Source organism: the organism of the source record quoted next, unplaced genomic scaffold (genome assembly GCF_019419815.1).
Source record: "Pyrus x bretschneideri cultivar Hongxiangsu unplaced genomic scaffold, Pyrus_bretschneideri_v1 Contig55, whole genome shotgun sequence".
NCBI classification, from domain to species: Eukaryota; Viridiplantae; Streptophyta; class Magnoliopsida; order Rosales; family Rosaceae; genus Pyrus; species Pyrus x bretschneideri.
The window spans coordinates 1,843,906-1,856,630 of NW_025999793.1; the positions used below are offsets into that span (position 1 = coordinate 1,843,906).

The 12,725-nt window shown below is 37.5% G+C and overlaps 1 protein-coding gene and 1 long non-coding RNA gene across 2 annotated transcripts; one reads left to right on the plus strand and one right to left on the minus strand.

Annotated features, from left to right (window-relative positions):
• Window positions 1–6,061: 6,061 nt before the first annotated feature.
• On the plus strand, window positions 6,062–7,750 carry LOC103934979 (transcription factor bHLH84-like). Its single transcript, XM_009344746.2, has 5 exons — window positions 6,062–6,616; window positions 6,763–7,008; window positions 7,299–7,364; window positions 7,483–7,548; window positions 7,670–7,750. Exons 1-5 carry the CDS (start codon window positions 6,062–6,064, stop codon window positions 7,748–7,750), a joined length of 1,014 nt encoding a protein of 337 aa, XP_009343021.2.
• Window positions 7,751–11,149: 3,399 nt separating this feature from the next.
• On the minus strand, window positions 11,150–12,725 carry LOC125471023. Its single transcript, XR_007253341.1, has 4 exons — window positions 12,296–12,725; window positions 12,075–12,152; window positions 11,909–11,956; window positions 11,150–11,306 (listed from the first exon to the last, which is right to left on the minus strand). It is a non-coding gene; the product is annotated as an uncharacterized LOC125471023 (long non-coding RNA).

Consider the following 12,725-nt stretch of genomic DNA (forward strand, 5'->3'; position numbering starts at 1 on the left):
GCGACATGAATACTACTCATGCCCCCGCTCCGTCTGCTCGTGCAGATCCGTCGAAGAACATCGTCCATGTTGGGAAGATTTCGATGTAGAACACCTCCTCGTCAGGCAAGTCGTCTGAGATTTTCCAATCAGCCGGGATTGGATGATCGTCAAGGAGCGTTTGGTGCCGTTTGCAGTTTCAGCTCGTGCAGGCAAGGAGCGTTTGGTTGTCACCTTTTAGGCTCGTGTGAACGAGGAGTTTTTGTTGTCACCTTTTAGGCTCGTGCGAACGAGGAGCTTGCTTGTCGCCTTTTAGGCTCGTGCGAACGAGGAGCTTGGTTGTGAATTTGTCAAATGATCTTAGAGAAGCATTCCTTGCAATCTTCATAGCAAGGAGTCTTGACTGAGTGATTGAAGAAGTCTTTGGGGAAGAAATCGCGCATCGTGATGGCAACGGACGATCTTTGTGTCATCACTTCATCATCTTCAACACTTTCATGTAGCTTTGAAGGTTGACGATAACTGCTTTGCCCCCTTTCCGATTGGTGAACTTGTGGAGGAGACGTATGTTTCTTGTGCATTTTCTTTGGAGTGACATAAGTCCATCCTTCAACTTCACTTGACTTGACTGACATGGTTTTGGAGCATGCCCCCAGCGGTTGAGGTGAAGATTTTGAGTTCAAAGAGCAAGAAGTGACGGTGGTATAGTTTGACTTCACCACATCATTAAGATCTAGCTCGATGATCCCTTTCTGAGCCAACTTCATGATGAGATCTTTTAGCACAAAGCACTTTTCCGTCGGATGACTAATGAAGCGGTGGAATTTACAGTACCTTGGACTATCAGTACGGTTCATATCTTCCGGCCGTTTGCACTCAGGTAGGTCGATCACCTTTTTGTCAAGCAAGTCTTTCAACATGGCAACGACGTCAGAGTCGGGGAATGGATAAGTCTTCTCCTCAAGCTCCTTCAAAGTGCGTCTACGTATCTCTTGATCACGAAAAGCTTCGGTTTGAATCGCCTTGCCTCGTGTATGGATTTTGACTGGAGTTGTGTTGACCGTCATTGCTTCCTTGGTGGGTTTCCACGTAGCCTTATCCACCTTTGGCCCCAAAACTTTGTCATTCTTGTAGTCGGCGATCTGTTCTTTCTTCCCATGACGGGTGATGCTTAACTCCATATCATGGGCGCGGGTGGCTAACTCCTCAAATGTTCGTGGTTTGATGCCTTGAAGGATGTAGTGTAGTCCCCACTGCATGCCTTGAACGCACATCTCAATGGCAGAGGTTTCAGAAAGCCGATCTTTGCAATCCAGACTTAAGGAGCGCCATCTATTTATGTAGTCGACGACAGGTTCATCTCTCCACTGTTTCGTACTGGTCAGCTCTAGCATGCTTACAGTACGACGAGTGCTATAGAAATGGTTAAGGAATTCCCTTTCTAGCTGGTCCCAACTGTTGATAGACTCAAGTTCGAGGTCAGTGTACCAGTCAAAAGCGTTACTTTTCAGCGAACGCACGAACTGTTTGACGAGGTAGTCTCCCTCTGTCCCAGCATTGTTGCAAGTTTCAATGAAATGGGCGACATGTTGTTTTGGGTTGCCTTTTCCATCGAACTGCATGAATTTTGGGGGCTGATAACCTCTTGGCATCTTCAAAGCATCAATCTTCTTGGAGTAAGGTTTTGAGTACAGTACAGACTCATGTGAGCTTCCTTCGTACTGTGTCTTGATAGTGCTTGCAATCATCTCCTGTAGTTGCTGGATAGAGAAAGCTCCCATGAAAGCCGTTGCTTGGTCTAGCTTCAGCTTCTCTTCGACTTTCTTCACTGGAGGCTCTTCTTCTTCGTCGACTTCTTTCTTTAATGGACCAACATTTGGGTCGACTTTCACGTCGAGCCGCGCATCTAGTTGGTTGATGAGTGCGGCGATCTGCAAATCCTTCTCTTCCACAGTCCGTGTAAGCTTTGTAATTGCTTCACTCATTTGAGCAAGTTGTTCTTCAACAGAGGTGACGCCGATGGTCATGACTTGTGCAACCAATAGACACGACTTTCCTTCAGACATCCATAGTGCTGATGAAGAACCCCATTGGCCATTTTGGGGTGTCATCTTGTGCGCCTCAATAGCATGTTTTGGTGCCCCTAGCATGGTCAGGTTGATGACCGACTCGCGCCTTTGGTGTTGCTCTTGCTTGCTTAGCGGTATCAACTTTGCAGCAGCATGTTGAGGAGTGGTTGTGGCACCAATGGATGCTCTATTCATGGCGGAAGTGCTCATGCTTCTTCCCTTGGTGGTTGCAAGAATGACTTGTCCCTTGCTTGATGCCATTGATTTTGGAGGTGTGCTTTGGTTTTCTTGAACGGAGAAAGAGATGAGAGGTAGAGATTGTCCCACCGGGCGTGCCAAATTTGTGAACACGAAAGTTCCTTGAAACAAGAAACAAGAATACGAGAATAACGTGTACAAAATAATATTTTTTGGTTTGATGATTTTGGGGTTACGATCTCTTTGTAATTTGATCCTCTGATTCTATCTCCGTAAGATGTAGATTTGTTGATCCAAGGGCCGTCGAGGCTTGATCTTGGATGAACAGTTGTAAGTTTCTTCAAGGGCCTTCGTGGCTTTGATCTTGAAGGTTGATGGAAGTTTCTTCAAGGGCCTTCGGGGCTTGATCTTGAAGGTTGATGGATGAGCGGATCTTCAAGGGCTTTTGGGCTTGATCTTGAAGAACAGTTGGTTTTCTTCAAGGGCCGTCGAGGCTTGATCTTGAATGAACAGTTGGTTTTCTTCAAGGGCTTTTAGGCTTGATCTTGAAGAATAGATGTGTGGATTTGTTTATTGATCCAAGGGGCCGTCGGGGCTTGATCTAAGGATGAACAGTTGTAAGTTTCTTCAAGGGCCTTCGTGGCTTTGATCTTGAAGGTTGATGGAAGTTTCTTCAAGGGCCTTCGGGGCTTGATCTTGAATGTTGATGGATGAGCGGATCTTCAAGGGCTTTTGGGCTTGATCTTGAAGAACGGTTGGTTTTCTTCAAAGGCCGTCGACGCTTGATCTTGAATGAACAGTTGGTTTTCTTCAAGGGCTTTTGGGCTTGATCTTGAAGAATGGGTGTATGGGTTTGTTGAGGTTGTTGATCCAAAGGGCCGTTGGGGCTTGATCTTAGGATGAACGGATGATGAATGATGAACGCTTTCTTCAAGGGCCGTTGGGGCTTGATCTTGAATAATGGTTGTGTGGATTTCTTCAAGGGCTTTTGGGCTTGATCTTGAAGGTTGATGGATGAGCGAATCTTCAAGGGCCGTTGGGGCTTAATCTTGAAGAACGATTGGATGTGTGGATTTGTTTGTTGATCCAAGGGGCCGTCGGGGCTTGATCTTGGATGAACGGTTGTATGTGTGGATTTATTAAGGTTGTTGATCCAAAGGGCCGTTGGGGCTTGATCTTAGGATGAACGGATGAACACTTTCTTCAAGGGCCGTCGGGGCTTGATCTTGAATAATGTTTGTGTGGATTTCTTCAAGGGCCGTTGGGGCTTGATCTTGAAGAATGATTTGACGAAGAACGAAGAGTGCTTTCTTGATCCTTCGGAATTCTTGGGAATTTGGATGCTTGAGAGCTTTGGAATTCAAAGCTTCAAGGATTTGGGGAATTCTCTCCCAATTTTGGAGTAGAGAAATGTATTTGTGAATTCCTTGATGCTTGATACCTTGATGGAGAAGCCTATTTATAGGCTTTGAGAATGAATCACCACCACAAAATATTTTTTTCCTTTCCAAGCACCATTGCCTAATTTTCCCACTTAATGCAATATTGAAATTGAAGTGGTGTAACTTATGGCCTAATTTCCCACTTAATACCATTTTAAACTTGAAGTGGTGTAACTTATGGTCTAATTTCCCACTTAACACCATTTTAAACTTGAAGTGGTGTAACTTATGGCCTAATTTCCCACTTAACACCATTTTAAACTTGAAGTGGTGTAACTTATGGCCTAATTTCCCACTTAATACCATTTTAAACTTGAAGTGGTGTAACTTATGGTTTAATTTCCCACTTAACACCATTTTAAACTTGAAGTGTACTTGCCTTGTCATTGCCCAAAATAAGAAGAAAAACTTGTTTAATCCTTCAAGGGTATTTCTTCCTATTTTGTTGAGTCACACACCATGTGTACAATTTGTACAACACGTGGCGTATGCCATGTATGCCTTGACACGTCAAAACTTTAATGCATTGGTGAACATTTGTTTTACTGAAATTTCGATGTCTACAATCATATATCGACTCACATACATCTCACATAATAACTCCAACAATTTTATCTTGGAAAATTAGCCAAGTCTCTCAACAACGTAAGTTTTTACCATTTAGTGCCAGGATGTGAAGAAATGTCAAATATCAAAAGTTTTACCAAATCTTGCATGTGCATATAAAGTTGAGTTACTTTCCATATTGTCAATTGATTTTATAGTGAAACCTCAAACTCTTTCATAGTATTAGAACAAATTGACCCACATGTGAACCCCACAACCATACGTCCTCCAGTTTACCCAATTTTATTGTCATTGTTTTAGGCTCAAAATTTCACTATACATAAGATGTGAATTTCCTTTCATTCAATACTTCAAAAGGGTGTATTTAATTAAACCTTCTAATAAGATGTAGTAAGTTGTTTGATAACCCCTTTTTTTTTTTTTTTTTTTTGAGTTTAATCTTATTTGGTAAACTACTTTTACCAGATCATAATACTAAGTGATTTTATTCATTTAATATGTGCATATGTAATATGAAGGAGGCTGAAATTTTTTGGAGGCCCTTTGAAATTTGGGACCCTACGCCGCTGAATCGTTTGTACGCAATGGCACCACTGAAACAAGACCAAAATGGACAGTCATAATAAGGTTTAGGGTATTAAACTTAAAAAGGAAAGGGTTAAACTAGACAAAGAAGGGTATATATTGACCTAAAGATCTTTTCCTGAACTTTAAATCTATAGGATTGAGATCTTTATCAATGATACCCGTCTTCACTTATATGATGCCACAACTTATATTTGTATTTTTAATTGTTGTGGCTTTCGGACGTGGGATTAATCCATCCGAGCCTATGACTTGTATGAAGCCATATGTAGAACATTAAGAATGTCAGAGGAATATCCACAACTCACATTTTATATATTGATGTAGCTCAATTCGATCTCGATCGATTTCGGTTTTTCCATTCAATATTTTTTTAATGTCAACCAATATTTAATTCAAAATTATTTCCATAGAACTTCAGAAATTGCTAATCTTTAAAAAATATTGATGTATTTGACAAAAAAGAAAAAAAAATATTGATGTAAGCTTTATCCAACAACGGCATAAAAAATAGGTTTAATTGGATTAATAGTTCCATGGTAATAGGATAGTCGAAAGATAGCACATGTGGTGAAAAAATTAGAATTTAAGCTTTTGTCATAAAGTCTGTTAGGATTTAGGCCAAAATTGAAAATTTCACCATCTTCATTAATTATTAGCATGTGAGCCACACATATAAGGCTCAAACGAAGTTCTCCATTAATTGTTAGCACGTGAAGTTTACATGTGAGGCTAACTCTATCTTTTTAGTCTCACATGTGAGCCTCATGTGAGGGAAAGTAAACGGAATTTTCAATTTTGAGCATAAATCCTAGCAGACTTCACCACGGGCTCAAATCCTATTTTTTTCACCACATGGACAATTTTTCAACTACCCTATCACTATGGATATTAATAATCTAATTCGGCCTAAAAATATTGGTCGACATTAACAAATATTGAAAGATATAGAACATTAATAATGAAATTGCAAATATTTTTTAGCTGTACAAGGCCCCATGCCGTTGTTTAAAGATTATAGACTATTTCATGTCAATGATTGATAATTTAGAATTAATAAGGGAAATTCTATTTGGAATTCAAACTGAGTTGGCTACTCCTGTCTATAAATGTGACCCAATCTCCTTCGTCCAGAGCACCAAATAAGTCTAGCTTCCTTCACAATTATTAGCACTAAAGCAAAAGAAAAAAAACAGACTTCTCTATACATTTAGTATACATATGGAATCTGCAGCAGCTATTGCAAATGGTGGATCGAGTTCACTTCGTGCAATGTACTCCACCGATGAGGAGGCGGAGTTCATGTCCCAGTTGCTCGCTAACTGTTCCGTCACAAATGAGATGAATGAGGCTTCAAGCTCAGCAATCCCATTTGCAATTTGTCCTAGCTATGATTTTTCAACATCTAACATGGAAGGCATTTATCAAGGTTCACAATATTCTTCAGAAATGGCTAATCTTTATTTTTCAAATGGGAGTAGTACTTATATTATGAGCAATGATGAAACAAACCACTACATTGGTAATCCTAACCGTATTGTGGAAACAAGTTACCACAACTCCGAATCATTTCATCCATGGGACGACAATGGCATGGATCATCACCAAGAACTGAGCAATATCAATATTGAAAACCAGCCGGGAGCTGCTATTTATGAAAAGCTTCTGCAGCTTAATAGGGAGTCTGATCATGAGATGGCGATACGGGAACCTGCAATGGAAAATGAAGTTATGGTTTCCGAAAATTCTAAGAAAAGGCCTTGCAGTTCAGTAGATGTAAGTATACACAAGATCAAGCTTTAATTAATCTCTCTTTCATGCACTTAATTGGTGATGCTTATTTTTTTGTCGTATTTTTTTAACTTGAAAAAAGGAGAATGTGTGAGCATCTCCAATCATAAGTAAATGACTAAATTTTGTAGGTGCTAAAGAATCAGAGGAATGTGAAGGTGAAGAAGGGCCAAAAGGCGGTCTCAAGCGGAGACATTGAAGATAATGATGTAAGCACCAAAGGGCAGAGCTCAAGCAGTTGCTGCTCAGGGGACGATGACTCCATTTATGGTTCTCATCACGATCTGAGTAGAGGCGTGAGTACTTCAATCTTGAGTCCAAAGGGGACAAAAGCCAGTAGGGGATCGGCAACTGATTCCCAAAGCATATATGCGAAGGTAAGTCCATAAAGTACTCTGAAGTATATATTTACCAATTTCTTGAAAAAAGAGATTTCTATTGATCAATACTAGAGGGATGAGGATGTTGAAAGTCTTGAAAGTAGAAAATGTATAATTCTTGAATGGAAAATCACTGTATAACCCTTAGTTCATTGTATTAAAGTTGCTTTTTTTCCAATAGGGGTATAGTTGACATTTCATATGTTATGGTTGACGACAATGTTAGTATAGATGAAGCGCCTAGTAGTACAGATAAAACTGATCAAGTTTCTATGCATATCCCGCAGAAAAGAAGAGAAAAAATAAACGCGCGGCTAAGAATTTTGCAGAACCTTGTACCAAATGGAACAAAGGTAATTGTCAGCATATAAACTCTAATAATATAAGAGTTGGTGTAATTATTTAAGAGCCCCATGTAACTAAGTTCTCCTAATATGATTTTTTTTTTTTTTTTTTTTGTGGGCAATGCAGGTTGATCTCAGCACAATGCTTGAGGAGGCTATCCAGTATGTGAAGTTCTTACAGCTTCAGATAAAGGTAATACCAAAAAAAAGAGAACTGAAATAATGAAATATATATTCACGTTCAAGTTTAAATCTAAACGGAAGTTTTGATTTGATGATATAATAATATTGTTTTTTCGGTTTCTATTTTGCAGCTCCTAAGCTCGGATGATATGTGGATGTTTGCTCCTATCGCTTACAATGGAATAAACATTGGGATCGACTTAAATTCTTGATGAAACTCATAGGATGTAGTAGGAGGTCGATCTGCTATTTTGGTAGAACAGACTACAAAGTCTTTTGGCCATGGAAATAAGGGCACACAAAAATTAATAAAGAAACTAGCATCTGCCAATAATATTTAATTTCAGCATTACAAAGGGCCCCTGTTGAATACCTAGATTGCAGATGAATATGCGAATTATACAACTCATATTGGTGACGATGGATATAGTCTGTAAGAGGCCTTGTGTTGGTTTGATATTATTGTAAACTCAGATATGTGTTTCACATGTAATCTGATCCACGCTTAAGCATTGTTCTTGCGACAACCCAAATGGTTAAGAGCATTTACCTTGCGTTTGAGGTCCTGTATTTATTTTTTTAGTTTTTGTATAAAACTGAAAATTGCTTTTGAAATTTCAAACTTTCATTTTTGTGCCAGATATTTGATATATATTTTTTTAATGCCTTAATGCTGTTAACTTTCAGGATTTACTGTTTTAATAACAAAAAATGAAACATTTATTTGCAAAATTAAAAAAATATGACATATAGAAAATGAAATAGGTAGTTTTACTCTAAAAGACCTTAGTTACAAAACAAAATCTTAATGAAGAAAAAACACCTAATGGATTTTTTTAATCATAAGCACGAAAAACAAAACATGTCCAAACGATAACCAAAAACAGTATGGGCTTCTTAATATTGGATTTTATCTTTATGGTTAAAAAATCCTTGCTGAGCTGATTCAATATTGGATTTGGTCCTTATGGTTAAAAAAAATATATAAAAATGTGTTTTTTGATTAACTTAAAATTAATGAAGCCCTTTTCTGATCAAATGATCACCAGATTGTATTATTCTTAACAGATCTATGAGGACAGTGCCGGCTCTAAAGAGGTGCAAAATCTGCAACCGCACAGGTTTCTGATTTTTTGGGGTCCCCAAATTCTAATAAAAACCTTTATATATATATATATATATATATATATATATATATATATATATATAAGCGTGATCATGGTCACAAATTTGTTATGAGATGAACTCTAGATGCTAATAAAGATCATTAATGGTTATGATTATGGTATTTGTACGGTGATACAATAACTACATAGTCATCACTCCAAGCTTTTTGTATTTAAAAATTAAGGAGTTGGGAACAAAAAAACCATAGTATTTCAGATAGGTGCATACCACCACATTATGCTTCATGTTGTTTTTTTCATTATATCAATTTAATCCATAACTAAAAAAATATAAACTATAAAAGAAAATATAGCAATCAAAATTTTTAACCATGTAAGGGCTCCCGTTTGAATCCCGTACAGGGCCTCCAAAATCTGAAAACCGGCCATGCATGAGGATAATGTCCTAGAATCATATGATCCTAATCTCAAGAGAGAAAAACATAGAAGAAACCCTCTGTCGTCAACCTTTGTCTTTGGCCTTGGAGTCGGTGGCGTGAATCCCTCTTGGGTTTTTCCTTTCTTCTCCTTCTTGCTTCTCCTATCTTCTAACCATTTTCATCCTTTGGTTGCGATTGATCGTTTGCTTTAAAAATTTTGTGGTCTCTCTCTCGCTATTTCACGATCGAGAGCCCTTACCACGTCTATGGATTATGGCTCAAGTTCAAATCTTTGAGCAGTGACTGTTGTTTAGAATTGAGGTGGTGGTTTTTGTGTTTCTTGTGATTTGTAAGCATGAAAAATGATCATGTTGAGAGAGCTAGATGTTTATTGGAGACGATTCATACCAATGCTTCTCTGTCGATGCAAGATCATCAGTGAGTGGTGCGCTCTTTTTTCTTGTGGTGCGCATTTACGGTACTTCTCTAACTTGCAAGTTCTTGAAAGTGTTATCTCTTTTTGCTGATTGGATATGAGCCCTCCGTGGTTTAAAAAATGTATTGTATATATCTTGATGAGGCGAAACAAAAGCTCTTTCTTTTTTTTTTTTGTTGAGTAGTAGTACAAGTAAGTCTTGAATGAGCCCTCGTAAGATTGTAGGGGTACAAATTCGTTAGGACTGAAGTCGACGAATTCTTGCTACCATATATATCCCCTCTTCACCCTTTCACCTTCCTAGTAACTAAAAAGGTAAAAAGAAAACGTAGTTTTCGAATAAAGAGAGCAAAACAAAAAAAAAAAAAAAAAAAAGTTATCTATGAACATATAATCAGCAATCTGTGTCCAATTTTCGACAGAGAATTTGCAGCTACATTTGTTTTACAATATTAATAGCCATAACCGATTTCTTACAATTGATATCTCTTTGCGTTGGGGGAACTTGATATCTGATGGAAAGGCTCATTGTGGATAGTCAGAATTCTACAAACAAAAATAAATTTGTGACTCTCAAAAAATGATTGAAAATAGTTTTTGTAAAATTGATTTTGAGTTCCAAAAACATTTTTAAGTGTTTTGGTGAAGAAACACCAGATATGTTTTTCTTGCAGGAAACACTTCAAAGTGTTTTTCCAAGATCCACTTGGATTTTAATTACTAATGATTCGTTTCAAAAACATTTTCACCAAAAGCGCTTTCAGTCATTTTAAAAGTACTTCCAAATGAACCCTAACTTGATAAGATCCCCAACTGGCAATCCAATTCCTTCCTAGCGCGTTTAGCATTTTTCCCCTCGTTGTACTCTGTTACTACATTATGGCTTTTATTATTTTTTATAATTTTTTCGATCATAATATTTATATGTATTTAATACAATTACTATTTCATAGTCAGATATAATTCATGTGAATATATATATATATATATATATATATATATATATCAAGAGACCATAGATGACCGCCGAGATGGTAATTGTATTAAATACATATAAATATTGTAGCCAAGTCAGTAAGTTTAACATGGGCCGGAGTGTTGGAATTTTAATAATTTTTTATGCAAGAGACCTTTGATCTTGGGTGCAAGGGTAAATGTTCTTAACCAACTGAGCTACAAGCCCTTTACAAGATTATTGGAATTTAATTTTAGATCATTATTTAATGGGGTTTTTATCACAAATGGTCCCTGAAATTAACCCTCACCATCAAGATGGTCCCTAAAATTGAAAATCAATCAATGTAATCCCTAAAAATAGGTGTCACAAATCAATGTGGTTCTTCCGTTACAATTCTGTTAAAAATTATGTTAAGTACTGATATGACACGTAAATTGGCCCCATAAGTCCCTTTTTTTTTCTTTTTATTTTTTTTTTCCACAAATGGTCTTTAAAATTTACCCACGACATCAAAATGGTCCTTGAAATTGACCCGAGATAGCAAAATGGTTCCTGAAATTGAAAATTGATAAATGTAGTCACACAAGTAAGTGTCTCAAATCAATGTAGTCCTTCCATCACAATTCTATCAAAAATTATGTTATGTGCTGACGTCACACATAAATGGGTCATAGAAAAATTACAAATAGGCTTAATAATTTACTAATAAAAAAATTGTCAACCCAAAAACTCAGTCTTGCAATCACCTCCAATTCTAGTCCACATTTCTCTAACTCCTTCGCTCTTTATTCTCTAAAAAACATTACCAATACACTACTACAAAATGACCTGTAACAATCGACAAGAAAACATAAATTCTATTGGATAATAGGTAAAAATCCGACATAAACTCATGCAGTATATGATAAAAGAATCGACACCATTGCTACCATCGCAAAAAGGCTTTTGATGTCGGTTACTCCCCTTAATCCGCCATGAAGAAGGAAAGCAATATAAAATAAAATAAAGGATAGTAGTGTCGGATAAAAGGAACATTGAAACTCACGTTGGATATAGACGACATTAAAAAGGATAGCAGTGTCCGTCCTAACCGACACCACCTAACTATTTAATAAATAAAATAAACAACAGTATTGTCGGCCCTAACCGATGCCACCTAACAATTCGATAAATAAAATAACAACTATATTGTCGCCCATAAGCGACACCACAAACTATTAATAATAAAAATAATAAAAAGTTTCCTACCACAAGTAAACAGCTCCATGAGTTATTGAGGAAACACGACTGTTTTCAGCTGATCTATCACTAATGCATTCGAAAACAAAATATGTCATTTATTCAGTTTGTATCGTCAAATGATAATGCATTCCATATCCATTCACACATGTTGCAGATCCAGCAAAATCTCAGCACAGATGAGTGTATACCTTTCAGATCTGAAGATGTGTCAGTTGATAATTTGTTTTCCTTTGGATCTGCAACTTCAACATTTCCTTTTCTCAGATATACCCTAGGTAAATATGAGACATGCCATGATACATAGCCATATTTTTTAAGATCAAACCTACAGCATGTACAAACAAGTTTTCTTACCTTTTGTTTGCTTGGAACTGTGATTTAACCAAGCCACTCTTTGCCATTTCCCTTGCAAACGCCAGATCAGCCATTGTTCTGCTCACAACCAGAAACAAAGAGTTCACATTCATATATGAACAAATTTAATGCATGCCGAGCTCACATCAGTGAAGGGAAACCAGAAAAGATTATAACATTTCTTGTAGATTAGTTGAGATCGGACGTTTGGGGACGAGTACCGTGACTGTTGGACCTCTGCATCTATCTTGGGTTGTATATGCAGCAGCCGTACATGTTGATGCAACGGATTTTTTACCCTTTTTGTTTCTCATCTGAGCTGTTGGAGTGTTATTCTGCCTTTTCCCATTATTTCTTCGGCAGATCCAGAAACTCGTACACAAATCAAACAAGCAAATGTTAGTTTGCTTCTTATTTCTATATAAAAATCATCAAATGGACACATATTCAACAATGGCAGGGTCGATGTTTACCTTTGTGGGAAGATTGGAGCTTAGATGTGCCTACATTTCCATGGCAAACTCACTGGTTTTGGGTTTTTGCAAAGAAGAGTGAGTAATGAGGTGCGGCTAGGATTCTTCATTATAAGGAAATGAGATGCAGCTAGGGTTCTGATATTAAAGGGAGATAGGGCTGAGAGAAATGAGAGAG